At 44.3% G+C, this 15,740-nt stretch overlaps 1 protein-coding gene across 5 annotated transcripts in view; it reads right to left on the reverse strand.

The window, feature by feature from the left end:
• Positions 1 to 15,740, reverse strand: part of LOC134355762 (membrane progestin receptor gamma-B-like) — a 131,821-nt gene that overhangs the window by 70,826 nt on the left and 45,255 nt on the right. For 4 of the 5 annotated variants that reach the window (XM_063066136.1, XM_063066137.1, XM_063066135.1 and 1 more), the window contains one exon: positions 6,838 to 7,051. The exons of the other annotated variant lie outside the window; for it this stretch is intronic. In XM_063066136.1, coding sequence (XP_062922206.1) covers positions 6,838 to 7,051 — 214 coding nt within the window. The remainder of the gene's footprint in view (positions 1 to 6,837; positions 7,052 to 15,740) is intronic. 5 annotated transcript variants of the gene reach the window in all.

Consider the following 15,740-nt stretch of genomic DNA (forward strand, 5'->3'; position numbering starts at 1 on the left):
GACTGGCATGGATCCAGGCAAGTGCTTAGAAGTGGGGTAGTGTAATCTGACTGGGGCACCGGCAGGAGACAATAAGGCATAGAGTAGGAGCAGAATTAGGCCATTTGGCCTATTGAATCTGTCCCACCATTCCATCTTGGCTGCTTTATTACCCCTCTCAACCCCATTCTCCTGCTCTCTCCCTGTAACTTTTGATGTGCTAATTAAGAACCAATCAACCTCTGCTTTAAATAGACCCAATGACTTGGCGTCTACAGCTGTCAATGGTAATGAATTCCATAGATTCACCACCCTGAGGCTAAAGAAATTCCTCCTCACCTCAGCTCTGAGGGGATGTCCCTCTATTCTGAGTCTGTGCCCTCTGGTTCTAGACTCCCCACAATAGGAAGCATCCTCTCCACCCCCACTCTGTCTTTGCCTTTCAATATTGGATATGTTTCATATGATCCTCCCTCATTCTTCTAAACTCCAGTGAGTACACGCTCATAGCTATCAAATGCTCCTCATACATTAATATTTTAATTCCCAGAATCATTCTTGTGAGACCTCTCTGGACCCTCTCCAATGCCAGCATATGGTTTCTTTTTGATAAGGGGACCAAACCTGCTCACAATATTCCCAAGTGCAGTCTAAGCAAAGTCTTATAAAGCCTCAGCATTACATTCTTGTTTTAATATTCTAGAGCTTTCCAAATGTATGCTAACATTGCTTTTACCTTCCGAATCACCAACTCAACCTGCAAGTTTGCCTTTAGGAATCCTGTACAAGGACTCCCAAGTCCCTATGCACCTCTGATGTTTGAATTTTCTTCCCGTTTAGAAAATTGTCTACGCCTTTACTCCTTCTAGCAAAGTGCATGACCGTACCCATATGTCATATTCCGTCTGCCACTTTTTTTCCCACCCTTTCTCCCAATCCATCTAAGTCCTGCAGAGTCCCTGTTTCCTCAGCACTACCTGTCCCTTCACCTATCTTTATATCATCTGCAAATTTGGCTACAAAGCCATCAATTCTGTCTTCCAAATCATTTACATATAATGTGAAAAGAACTGGTTCCAACACTGACCCATGTGGTACACCACTAGTCATCAGCAGCCAATCAGAAAAGGACCCCTTTATTTCTACTTTTGCTTCCTGCCAGTTAGCCAATCTTCTATCCACGCTGCTATCTTTTCTGCAATGCGCTGGGCTCTTTTCTTGTTAAGCTCCTCACGTGGGACCTTGTGAAAGGCCTTCTGAAAGTTCAAGTAGGCAACATCCACTGACTCACCTTTGTCTATCCTGCCTGTTATTTCTTCAAAGAATTCCAACAGATTTGTTAGGCAAGATTTCCCCTCAAGGAAACCATGCCGACTTTGGTGTATTTAATCATGTACCTCCGAATATCCTGAAACCTCATCCTTAATAATAATAACATCTTTTAAATTCTGGCAAACTGGACTCTAACTGCCCTTCTTCTCCCTCCCTCCTTTGTTGTGGAGTGGAGTTTACCTTGTCAGCAAAGCACACATCTCATGAGTAAGTTTTAAATATTGGCAGCAACAGCATTTTTTTTAGATTATGAGAACACTCAGTCCTCTTTTATTGTCATTTAGAAATGCATACATGCATTAAGAAATGATACAATGTTTCTCCGGCATGATATCACAGAAAACAAGACAGACCAAAGACTAACACTGACAAAACCACATAATTATACCATATAGTTACAGCAGTGCAAAGCAATACCATAATTTGATGAAGAACAGTCCATAGGCACAGTAAAAAAAAAGTCTCAAAGTCCCGAGTCGATCGACTCCCGAGTCCCCGATAGCAGGCGGCAAAAGGGAGAAACTCCCTGCCATTAACCTCCAGGCACCGTCAACTTGCCGATACCTTGGAAGCAGCCGACCATAGTTGACACTGAGTCTATCCGTCCGAAAACTCCGAGCTTCCGAGCAGCCTCTCTGATACAGCCTCCGGAGCACCATCCTCTGCTGAGCGCCTTCGACCTCTCCCCGGCCACTGAAACACGCAAGGCCGAGGATTTCGAGGCCTTCAGCTCCAGAGATTCCAGTTACCACACAGTAGCAGCGGCAGCAAAGCAGACATTTCAGAGGTTTTCCAGATGTTCTGCTATGCACTCACATCCGCCTCCATCAAATCAGGATTGTGCACGGTCCCCTACTTGACAGATAACAGATATTCATCACCGGAGAGGCCGCACGCGCTGTCGTCGCGCCACCATCTTCTCCCGATAGACCATAAGGCATAGGAACAGAATTAGGCCATTTGGCCCATCGAGTCTGCTCTGCCATTCAGTGATGGCTGCTATGTTTTCCTTCTCAATCCCTGCGAGGTAGGTTCTTGATTAATAAGGATATCAACGGTTACAGGGAGAAGGCAGGAGAATCGTATTGAGAGGAATAATAAATCAGTCATGATGGAATGGCAGAGAAGACTTGACAGGCTGAATGGCCTAAACCTGCTTCTATGTCTTATGGTCTTAAGGTCTAAGTAAATATACAAAGCCCTTCAACATTGAGTAGAGGTTTGAAGACTGATTGTAAGAGTTGTTTTGAGCTAGGCTCCTTTTATGCATTACAATCTTCAGAGGCCTGTCGGTAAGAATACGCCATGATCGTCTCTGATTCGGGAATCAGGTCTATTTATCACGTGCACATTGAAACGTGCAGTGAAGTGTGTCATTTGCATTAATAACCATCACACACGAGGGTGCGCTGGGACAGCCCACAAATGTCGCCACACATTCTGGTGCCAACATAGCAATCCCACAATGCTCGGCAGAACAACGCAGAACGCAACAAGCAACAAAACAACAAGAGCAAAACAGGCCGCGTTCCTCCCCCCTCCTTACACACACACACACACACACACACAGTCCTCTAACCCCAGTACAGGTTGCTTTCTTTAGCCTCGCCTCCAGCCTTCAGACTTGGGCTTGCAGATATTGGGCTTTGACTTCCCCAGAGAACTCACAGAGATCTGCAAGGCTTGGGGTTCTGGCAAATGGGCCTAGACTTCCAAACTTCTGATTCGATCCCTGAGTCTCGATCCTCAGCATCGACCCCAGGACCTGCTGATCACCGAACTCTAGGCCTCGAATTCCGGATTCGCTGATGACAGGACGCTGAACACAAGCCTCGAACTCCGTTATCACTGATTCATGAACCTAGGGGGTCATCGGGCCTCGCTCCCCCTGCCCGCATGGAACTCCATATCCGGAGCCCACCAACAACTCACTGACCCTGCTAAGTTCCTGCTAAAGCTCGGACATTCCTGTACCATTATTTTCCAACTTGCTGACCTCAGCCATGAGCATATACCCTGGCTCGGACTCCACAGACGTCCGAGGAAGAGGATTCACCACCCTCGAGAGAAGAAACCCTTCCCCGTCTCAAATGGGCAACTGTTTATTCTGAAACAGTGCTCATTAATTTTAGCATTACAAGAGGGAACCCTCTGTCCGCATCCACTCAGAATTTTAAACTTCCAATATTTATCTATTCCCTTTTAAATGCCCCCAGTGATCTAATTTTCACAGCCCTCTGGAGTAGGGTATTCCAAAGATTTGCAGTAAGTATCTAAGCATCTCAGTTTTAAATGAACCATTCCTTACCTTATAATTATGTCCCTTTGCTCGAGAGTCTCCCATGAATGTTCTCCTTTTAATCTTATATTTTTCAATAAAATTATTCATCTAACTCTAATTAATACAGACTCCAGATTTCCTAATAAGAAAGGCCCATCATCCCAGGAAACAACTCACTGAGCCTTCAATGGAGAAATGGAGAAATTCCACCCCCCCACCTTAAATAAGATGACCAAAACCACATGCAGTTCATCTCAGTGCCAGGGTTAACTCCCACTATAATGCAAATGAAGTTATATTACATCAAGATGATATTGTTTTGCTTAAAGTGACATTCACACAGGTGCTCTACATTTTTTTTTTGGCTCTTCATTTAAAGACTCTAGTCTCAGAGGAATAACATTTACATCATTTATTCCAGCACGGCATTGATTGCAATAAACAACAGTACTTCACTCCATCTCTCTCTCTCTCCCTCCCTCTCCCCCTCCCTCTCCCCCCCCCTCTCTCTCTCTCTCTCTCTCTCTCTCTCTCTCTCTCACTCTCTCTCTCATTATTGTCTCATTTTGTTTTTGGAAGTTGGCCGGACTTTTTTGTCAGGCAGGACAATACTGCCCAAAAATAACCCCAGTCATCAGAAACTGGAAGGCAGAAACCAGATTCAGAGGTTGACCATTGGATGGAGTCCCGATGAAGGGTCTCTGCCTGAAATGTCACCTGTTTATTCCCATCCACAGATACCACCTGACCAGCTGGGGTCCTCCAGCACATTGTGTGTGTTGCTCTGGATTTCCAGCACCTGCAGTACCGCTTGTGTTATTGGAATTGTTTTTCCATTCATATTTATTTACTTATTGACATAGAATGTGGAGTCAAGCCACCCAGCAATCCCCCAATTTAATTCTAGCCTAATCGTGGGACCATTTACAATGTCCAATTAAAAGACGGTACGTCTTCAGAGTGTGGGAGGAAACTGGAGCACCTGGAGGAAACCTGCACAGTTACAGGGCGAGCATTCTAACTCTTTACAGGCAGTGGCTGGGATTGAACCCGGGTTACTGTTACTATAAAGCATTGTGCTATCCACTACACAACCGTGCCGCCCCATTGAACTCTGAGCCAATTACAGCAAACAGGAGACTGTGCAAAAGCAAAAATAATATTTTTCCTCACTTTCGGAACTAGAGTCATGGGAATTTATGGCACAGGAGGCCACTCTGCCCATTAATTCTGTGCTAGCAGGGAATGGACTTCAGAGGCACCACGGCCGCACGACGTTATTACAGCTCAGGGCTTTGGAGTTTGGATTTCAATTCCAGTGATCTTTGTTCTCCCCATGAAGTGTGTGGGTTTCTCCTGGGTGCTCTGGTTTCCACCCACAGTCCAAAGGCAGTCAGTAGGTTAATTGGTCATTGTAAATTATCCTGTGATTAGGTGGGTTGTTGGGCAGTGCTGTTCATCGGGGCGGAAGGGCATGTTCCCCCGTACTGTATCTCTAAATAAAATAAAGTAATCCTACTTAGTATTTGACCATACACCTTCCAGCTAAAGCTCTTAAACTGGGCATCAATATGAATGTGGCTTTCACCAGTGAGTTCAAACCCCTGCCTTTGCTGAGGGAAATACTTCTTTTCTGAACCCACTCTTCCGCTAATAGAATCCAATCTATGCCTCCTATCACCGACATCTCTGCTTAGAAGAATGGGTCCTCTCTGGTTGTTCTTTTTGGGCCTCTCTGAATCTTATACAAGAATTAAGTTCCAAAGAAAGAAACACAGATACGAGGTCTCTCCTGTCCCAATTTCAGAAACAAAAGAGAATCTGCAGATGCTGGAGATCCAGAGCAACACACACAAAATGCTGGAGGAACTCAGCAGGCCAGGCAGTGTCTATGGAAAGGAATAAACAGTCAATATTTCTGGTTGAGACCCTTCATCAGGACTGGAAAGGAAGGGGGAAGAATCCAGAATAAGAAGATGGGGGGAGGGGAAGGAATACAAGCTGGAAGATGATAGCAAAGTGAGGGAGAAGGTGGGTGGGTGAGGGATGGGGGATGAATTAGGAAGTTGGGTGGAAGAGGAGAAGAGCAGGAATCTGATAGGAGAGGAGAGTGGACCATGGGAGAAAGGGAAGGAGGTGGGGCACCAGAGGGAGGTGAGGAGAAGAGAAGGCTACTCTGATGGAATATGAGGTGAGAAATTTCACGAAGCAGGTTGATGAACATGGTTGCAAGGTGCTCTCTGCAGATCTCCTCATTGCTTCCATTGTAATCACTCCACTCCTTTAAATCTAAGAATTCTGTTAAGATGGACTGTTGATCTCATAGCCCTAAACACAAGAGAATCTGTGGATGTTGGAAATCCAGAGTAACACACACAAGATATTGGAGGAACTCAGCAGATCAGGCAGCATCTACGGAGAGGAATAAGCAGTGGACATTTTGGGCCGAGACTCTTCATCAGGGTCCAGCATGTTGTGTAAGACCTCAGAATCTACATTATTAGCTGTAACTGTTACATATTGTTGCTGCTTGTCTCTTGTATGACCTCGAGGCTCTGATGAAATGATCCAAATGAATGGCATGCAAAATGAAGTTTATCATTGCACCTTGGTATACGTGACAATGATACACCAATTTACCAATTCATAACCTTGAACGTCAAAGCTACTGCAGATAGATACTGTGCAGGGGCAGCACGGTAGCGTAGTGGTTAGCATAACGCTTTACAGTTTCAGTGACGTGGGTTCAGTTCCCGCTGCTGCTGTAAGGAGTTTGTACATTCTCCCCGTAACCATGTGGGTTTCCCCTGGGTGCACTGGTTTTTTCCCATAGTCCGAAGGCCTACTGGTTCTAGGTTAATCAGTCATTGTAAATTGTTCTAGGATTAAATTGGGGGATTGCCGGAAGGTGCGGCTCAAAGGGCCGGAAGGGTTTATTCCACGCTGTATCTCAATAAATAAATAAACAGACGTACTAGAAAGCTGAAACAAAAAAAAAACACATACACACACAGAAAATGCTGGGAACACCCAAGGGGTCAGTCAAAAACTGTGGAAAGAAAAGGAGTTTTTCTCTATCTTGCAGATGCAGCATGATTTGCTGAATCATAGACTCAGAGGTAAACAGGACAGAAACAGGCCTTTCTGCCCTCCATGTCCATACTATCATTTAGCAGCACTTGGCAAGCCTAACCAGAGAGTTGGAAGCATTTACAGATATAAAACTTTAATTGAAATGCACCTACTTTGGGCACTTGATTGATGCTGAGGAGACGAGGTAATTTTAAGCTCAGCATTCCTGAAGTTATTTTGGTCTTTTGGCCCAGTGTAGACAGACTGAATGTGTGCCGATGTCCGCAGGTCCTCTGCAGTCTCCCTCCCTGCCTCAGCAGCTTGTCCCCCACGTCCTTCTCATTCGTTCCGCCTCGGGCACTTGACCCTGACCACAGCACATCAGCACTAAGGGAAAAAGCATACATATGTCATCGTCAAGGCAACGCAGATATAAGTGACTATCAGAGGCACTTTAGCTTCTGACCAAAAAGCCACTCCTGTACTCATTCTCAGTGGCTTTATCGCTTCCATTTTGCACCGCTGTCTCTGCACAAAACCTGCTTTGTCATGCCAAGATAACAGGGCCAATGGCAGTCCAGGGAATGTAAATTAATAGTTTGACTGTTTCCTGATAATGAACTGAGAGCTACACAAAGACTATATTTTACAGTCCACCCACAATTTATAACTGTCATGTATTAAGTTATGAGTGTTTCTTGAACAGAACTCTCAAATGTGTACAATGGTGGCTCAGTTCTTGGCAGTGAACCTATTTCCAACAATGACTTTAAATTTCTTGCTCTCATTCCTCACAACGGCCTAGTCAGTGAGAGAAGTACCGATGAAGTATTCAACTGCATAGATTAGACTCCATAACTTGGAGTCTGTGGTGAACTTTGGGGTTCTAGTTGTGCTGGTCCCTCACAGGGCCTAAAACTTCAGGCAGAAGGAAGCCATTTTGTGCCTGGAGTACGGGGTTCTATCATCAGCAAGTCAACCAGAAGAAAGGAAGTTGAAGCACGATGTCCAAAGCCTGGAGACTGGAGGACCGAGGCCTGTCAGTATGTGTGGGAGGGAGGAAGGGGGCTTGTTTTTGCTGTTGCTGATTTGTTGCTTGTTGTGTTCTGTTTTATGTGTTCAGTGTTGTTCTGCTGAGTGGACTGGGACTGCTGTTTTGATACCATAATGTATGACCCCTAGCACATCCATAGCTGTGCTGGTCGCTAACGCAAAATAGATATCTTGATCGGCGTGGTCAAGCTGGGCCAACGCTCAGTAGGTTCATTGGCCACTTTAAATGCAAACGACACATTTCGCTGTATGTTTCTATGTACGTACGATAAATAAAATCTGAATCTGATCTAGATCTGGCCCCACGAGATCATTTCGTTGGATCTTGCTGAACTGCTCAAAAATTCATTCCCCATTTTCGCTCCATAAACTCTCAATAACTAATATTTTTTGAACAAGGAGGGCACTGTAGCGTAGCAGTTAGTGTTGCCGTCGATTTCTAAATGGTCATTGAACCCATGAACACTACCTCACTACTTTTTTATTTCTGTTTTTTTCATTACTTAACTTAATGACTTAATAGACATATCTATACTTAATGTAACTCAGTTTTTTCCTCTATATTTATTTATCATGTGTTCATTGTTGGGCACGCGGCCAAGTGGTTAAGGCGTTCATCTAGTGATCTGAAGGTCGCCGGTTCGAGCCTCAGCTGTGGCAGCGTGTTTGTGTCCTTGAGCAAGGCACTTAACCACACATTGCTCTAGTGTCTGTGCGAGGGGTGGCACCCCACACAGACTTCCAATCTGTGCCTCGTAAGGCTTGAAAATGCCCGACGTGAGCCTCTCATGGTCTGAGTTGATGTTCCCTCCCCCTCATTGTACTGCTGCCGTAAAGTTAACAAATTTCATGACATATGTCGATGATATTAAATCTGATTCTGGTTGTGATTGCAGTACCAGCAACCCAAGTTCAATTCCCACCACTGTCTGTAAGGAGTTTCTATAGCCCAAGCACGGGAGGATGAACCCTGGGCGCCCACCCAAGACTATGATCAACATGCTCCTAGAAGACAGCGGTGTGGCTAATGTAGATGAACTGAACACACTGATGAGGGAGAGGGAGAAGTGGAGAGTCCGTTATCATGCCCGACTCCGGCCCCCTAGGCCTGAGTCGATGTAGTAGTAGTAGTAGTCGTCATCGTCGTCGTGGCTATCCCTCGATGTCGAGGATGATGGTCTTCGTTCTGTTGATCTACTTATGGGCTCTCAAGTGGCTTATGAGTCCAATCTTGGCTTTGAAAGTTCTTCCACATTCAGGACAGGTAGTTCCAGATGGCAGATCGGGCTTTGGTTGTTGCTGCCTCTCTTTCCATTTTCTTCTCTTTTCTTCTAATTCTGCACACCTGTTGGCTTCGAAAGTTGCTGTTCCTTCTCGGATGATGGCTTGCCAGAGTTTCCTGTCCTTGCACTGGTTTCCCAATTGTTGATATCGATGTTACATTTCTTCATGTTGGCTCTTAAGACGTCTTTGAATCTCTTCTGTTGTCCACCTCTTTTGCGTTTGCCTTCTTTAAGCCGGGAGTAGAAGATTTGTTTCGGCAGGCGTTCATCTTTCATCCGAACAACATGACCGCTCCATCTTAGTTGGTTCTTGATGATGTAGGCATCAAAGCTTGTTGTTTTTGCTTCATTTAGCACGCTGACATTGGTTCTTCTATCTTCCCAGCTGATATTTAAGATGTTTCGAAGACAGTGTTGATGAAACTTTTCAAGTGCCTTCAGATGTCGTCGGTATGTTGTCCAGGTTTCTGATGCATACAGGAGCGCTGGGATTACCACTGTTTTTTACACTAACATTTTGGTGTCCGTTTGGATATCACAATCAAAGACTCTTGTTCGGAGACGTCCAAAAGCTGAACCAGCACATTTAAGACGATGTTAGTAGTCCCGTGACCCTGTAGATATCCTCCTGGTGTTTGAGTTTCCTCCTACATTCTAAAGACTTATGACTTAGTAGTGTCATGCCCTGGTAAAGGTTTTACTGCTAATGTTGTAGGGTATTTCACGTAATGGGCTTTCTGTAGAATAGACAATAGACAATAGGTGCAGGAGTAGGCCATTCGGCCCTTTGAGCCAGCACCGCCATTCACTGTGATCATGGCTGATCATCCACAATCAGTATCCAGTTCCTGCCTTATCCCCGTAACATTTGATTCTGCTATCTTTAAGAGCTCTATCCATCTCTTGAAAGCATCCAGAGACTTGGCCTCCACAGCTTTCTGGGGCAGAGCATTCCATATATCCACCACTCTCTGGGTGAAAAAGTTTTTCCTCAACTCCGTTCTAAATGGCCTACCCCTTATTCTTAAATTGTGGCCGCTGGGTCTGGACTCACCCATCAGCGGGAACATGCTTCCTGCCTCCAGCGTGTCCAATCCCTTAATAATCTTATGTGTTTCAATAAGATCCCCTCTCAGCCTTCTAAATTCCAGAGTATACAAGCCCAGTTGCTCCAATCTTTCGACATATGACAGTCCCGCCATCCCGGGAATTAACCTTGTGAACCTACGCTGCACTCCCTCAGTAGCAAGAATGTCCTTCCTCAAATTTGGAGACCAAAACTGCACACAGTACTCCAGGTGTGGTCTCACCAGGGCCCTGTACAGCTGCGGAAGGACCTCTTTGCTCTTATACTCAATTCCCCTTGTTATGAAGGCCAGCATGCCATTAGCTTTCTTCACTGCCTACTGTACTTGCATGCTTGCTTTCAGTGACTGATGTACAAGAACACCTAGATCTCGTTGTACTTCCCCTTTTCCTAACTTGACTCCATTTAGATAATAATCTGCCTTCGTGTTCTTACCACTGAAGTGTGTGTTTGCTGGCAATGTTTACATTACCATTAAAGATAAGGGATAACTAGGCATGTGTGCTCTCCAATCAGGAGAGTGGAACTGGCAGAAGGTTCTACAGAAGACCGTGTGAGTGGGTTTTATGACTGATACCAGCGTAGGTCGAGGGCTTTGTTCAGCGGGAGATGAGGAGAGAAGATGCTGGAGAGAGCCGGGTGGACGATTCATTCCAGTGGGAATGCGCGATTTGATGGAGCCCAAGGCACGGAAGTCTACCGAGGATCAGTGAATATGACTTTTGGGAGATTTGAACTCCGACATGCACACAATTGTTTGTTTAGTTGTAATAGGCTCTTAATGTTTTTTTTCTTTTCTTTACTAACTCTTCGGTTAAGTTAATGCTCATAAATATACTTTCTTTATAATTGGATGCAGTATATGGTCTGTCATTTCAAGCAGATGGGCGATTTTTTGGCGGGGGGGCGGTAAATCACATGGCATTTACAGAAACTGAGGTTTGGGTGGGCGAGACATCCCCACCTCATGGATTTGGTGGGACATAAGTCGTATACATCTTAGATATACAACGTCTGAAAAGGGTGGGTTTCTCGCTGCGGAGTCCAGTGGCTGTTAACGAGGGGTGAGTGAGCCGCACTTCCAGAGCCGCGCAGTAAAAATGGGTTTCAGTAGGATGATTGGTCACATGCGTGTAATTGGATAGCATGGGCTCGTTGGGCCGAAGGGTCCTGTTGCTGCGCTGTATCTCTGAATAAGTTTATAAAATTGATCCTCAGTTTTTACACAACCTTCTCACCCGCTTCTTTCATCTAAGTAAGGGGTTCCTAACCTGGAGTCCACAGACCCCTCAGTTAATGGTAGGGGTCCATGGCATAAATAAGGTTGGGAACCTATGGAATTCATTTCCTGCCTCAACATTCGACCATAGGAGTTCACGAATGCAGATCACCAATCATTTCTAAAAGACAATTTGGGTGTTAGCCTGTTGCATCCGTGTTCCATGAAAAGATAAAAATACTTAAAGGGAGAGTGTTAGATTTCGACTCACTTCTGTCTGAAAATCCTTCCCTGAAGCTGCTCTTGAATGATCTGGCCCCAGTTTTAAGATTGTGCTCTCGTGGTGACCTGCCAAGTTTCCTGACCCTGATCACCGTGGGATCTATATCTGTGGTCAATATAGGGTCAGATTTTTAACATTTGGTCTTCAGAAGCACACACTACTTGACATTCACTGTGTATTCTCGTAAAGAATGGTTCCTGGGGTAGGTCCAAGAGGACTGCTTACAACATCCCTTCCAGATCTTACATGCTTCCTTCTCACTCGCACCATCGGGCAGGAGGTACAGAATACTCAGGTCCCACACCACCAGCTTCAGAAACAGTTATCCCTCAACAATCAAGCACAGATAACTTCACTCACCGCAACACTGACTGATTCCACAACCTGAAGACTCCACAACTCATGTTCTCAGTTATCTACTTAACTATTTTTCTGTTTTTTTATTTGCACAATTTGCCTTATTTTGCATCTTGGTTGATCGTGTGTAGTTTTTCACTGACGCTATTGTATGTCTCTGTCTACTGTGAATGTCTGTAAGAACATGAATCTCAAGTCATACATGCTGATGAATGCATACTTGGATAAGAAACTTACTTCAAATTTACTTTGCAAGTGACTCATTACACCAGAGAGGAGCAGCGTATCTGTGATGGGCAAGGAATTCTTAGTCTAAAATTACTCTGCCACACAATCATGCTCTTCCCATAATTCCCACAATTTTGATCCATGCTTGCTTCTATTTTCTGCATTTTTTTTTTACAGTAAATATAAACCCACACAGATGAGGTCTGGAAACAATAAAACTGTTTGAAAGAGAACTTGTCCAGTCACTTATGCTCCCTCGGCTAAGTCTTACAGATTTACTGAGAGCCTTCTGGATTCTGGTCTTGCAGTTCCCTCTGACAGAGCATTTATCTTGTGCACTGAAGATATCCTTCCTTGGCCCTGAAGATTATTATTATTAGGTTATGTGACGAGATATCTACATAGCATCCATTTAAAGGAAGTGGTTTTGGTGGAATGTAGAAATTCCCTGTAAATTTGCGTTCATCAAATGGCCAACTCATTCAAACTGTCTGCAACTTTTACTGTCTGAGGAGAAATTGTAATGTTTTATGACTCTATTCCAGGTGCAAGTCCATGAGACGAGGCAGAATAATAGTTTGGTATGGACTAGATGGGCTGAAGGGCCTGTTTCTGTGTTGTAGTGTTCTATAACACTATGGAAGTCATGGGATTTCTTACTGATAGAATGGCTATAGTGAGTGTTAAAAGGTTTAAATTATGAGGACTGGCTACATAAACATCTTATATTTCTTGACCCATAACTTGTAGTTATATAACTCCTTTAACCGAGTAAAATACCTGAGGTGGATCACAAGGAACTAAACAAATACCATTTGATACTGTTTCGCATAAGATATCAAATTATTAAAAGCTAGGTTAAACATTAAGGATTTAAGGAGTGTCTTAAATGAGAAAAAGACAGACACTGAAAATGCAGCTACGAAAGGTCTAGAAAAGAGAATTTCTGTACAAGTTACACCCAGTGGCCACTGTATTAGGTACACCTGCTTGTTAATAAAGATATCTAATCAGCCAAATCAATGCTACAACTCAATGCATAAAAGCGTGCTGTCATGGTCAAGAGGTTTAGTTACTTGTTCAGAGCAAATGTCAGGATGGGAAAGAAATGTGCTCCAAGTGACTTGGACTGCAGAATGCTTATTGGTGCCAGATTGAGTGGTTTGAGTATCTCAGCAACTGCTGATCTCCTGGGACTTTCCTGCACAACAGTCTCCAGAGTTTACAGAGAATAGTGCAGAAAAATGAAAGTATATCCAGCAAGCACCAATACACACAAAACGCTGGATGAACTCAGCCAGCATCTAGGAAAAGAGTACAGTCGAAATTTCGGGCCAAAGCGTCGACTGTGATCTTTTCCTAGATCCTGCCTGGCCGGCTGAGTTCCTCCAGCATTTTGTGTGTGTTGCTCAGATATCCAGCATCGGTAGATTTTTTTTTGTCCAATGAGGGGCAGTTCTGTGGGCGAAAACACCTTGTTCATGGGAGGAGGTCAGAGGAGAATCCATTGTTACTGGATAGTGACAGTAACACAAATAACCACACGCTAAAACAGTGGTGTGCAGAAGAGCATCTCTGCATGGACAAGATGTCAGACCTTGAACTGGATGGGCTACGGCAGCAGAAGACCATGAACGTACACACAGTGGTTACTTTATTAAGTACAGGAGGTAACTAATAAAGTGACCACTGAGTGTATATATTTAATATAGTAGTAGAGCTACTAGGACTTGATGTTTCAATCCCTATGGTAAGTCGGCACTCTTGATGTTGGCAGTGGGTTTGGAGTGGTGACAAGGAGGGAGGGTAGGTACATCATCAAGGTCATCAGGTGGGCACCCTCCTTCTTTGACGTTTCGTTGATAAGCCCACGATGTCTCCAGAGGGCTCAACGGTTCTACCTGGCATCCTAGATACACCCCCCTCAGTTCCATACCCTCCTGTCTTCATCTTGCAGCCCAATTGTTGTCTTTCCTTTTAATCCAAATCCAATTGCAGCTTTCTTCTGCTGCATTTGACAAGGACTTGATTGCTTGTTGGGGGGAGTGACCCCTTACCCCCATCTTCTTCAACAGACTGGTCGTAGATGTAGCAACGAATCCCCTGCATCCCACTACTACAGGGAAAATCTTGGTCTTCCAGCCATTCTGGGCAGCTTCAGTTGCCAGTTCAGAGTACTTGGTCTTTTTCCTCTCATAAGCTTCTTTGACACCATCTTCCCATGGTATTGTCAATTCCACAACATATGCCAGCTTGGCTGTTGTGGACCACAGGACCATGTCTGGCTGGAGTGTTGTAGCCGCAATGTCTGGGGGAAGCACAAGCTTTTTTTCCAAGTCCACGTCCATTTTCCAATCCCGAGCAACCTGCAGAATGCTTACATAATATGATAAATGGCAGAGAAGATGAAACATTTTATTGGCTGGGAATCCAGAACAAGAAAGCAATATTAGGCACAGGACTGAGGGCAGGAAGCGGTAATAGAAATGTGTAATTAAAAGCAGCCATCTGCAGCAGCTCAGGATCCAAAAAAGAAGCAGATGCATTGTAAATACTCAACAAGTCAGGCAGCATCTGTGTGACGAGAAGTGGGTTTATGTTTCTGACTGAACGCTGCTTGTCAGGAGAGTTTATCCATTGAATAACGTCAATCCAATATGTTCTGGTTCAAAGGTCTGTACATTATACCTCTCACTTTATCGGCATTTTAGAGATAGAACATGTTTAAAATAAAGTTTATTTAGAGATACAGCACAGTAACAGGCACTTCTTCCCATCGAGCCCTTACCGCCCAATTAACCTGCTAACCCTTACACCTTCGGAATGTGGGAGAAAACTGGAGCACCCGGAGGAAACCCATGCGGTTGTGGAGAGAACTCACATAGTCCTTACGTACAGTGGCTGGAATTGAACCTGTAGTAGTATTACACAAACCGCTACACTGCCGTGCCTCCCCAAAATCAGTGATTTCCCTGTTGTTTTCTTGTACCATAAAGGCATGTACGATTATTACAAGTGAGTTATTATTTCATTCACAGCTAGTCACAGAATGTCTACCATCCTAACCTTTAATGTTTGTTTTTAGAGATACAGCATGATAGCACTGGGTGGGCCAATGAGCCTACACCACCCACTTGCACCCATGTGAACGATTAACCTTATGATAATAATTTACATTGACATTATAATATTATCATGTGAGTGTTGCTCAATTTGTTACTCATGTCAGGCAATATCTCATTGAAGTATTATGGAATCCAGTGTTCTCCAAAACTGTGACAATTATTAAACTTGACCAAAAAAAAACAACAAATCACATGCTCCTGCCTACATCAATAGTGTTGAGGTTAAGAGCTTGAAATTCCCAGGAGTTATCATCACCAATAACCTGCTTTGGTCCAACCATGTAGACGTCACAACAAGAAAATTCACCAATGTCTCTACTCTCTGAGTAAGCGAAAGAAATTTGGCATGTTCCCACCAACCATTGCCAATTTTTATAGAGGTACCATTGAAGTACTCTATCTGGATGCAGAATGGTTTGGTATGGCAACAGCTCAGCATGT

This window comes from Mobula hypostoma, chromosome 13 (assembly GCF_963921235.1).
Source record: "Mobula hypostoma chromosome 13, sMobHyp1.1, whole genome shotgun sequence".
NCBI lineage: Eukaryota > Metazoa > Chordata > Chondrichthyes > Myliobatiformes > Myliobatidae > Mobula > Mobula hypostoma.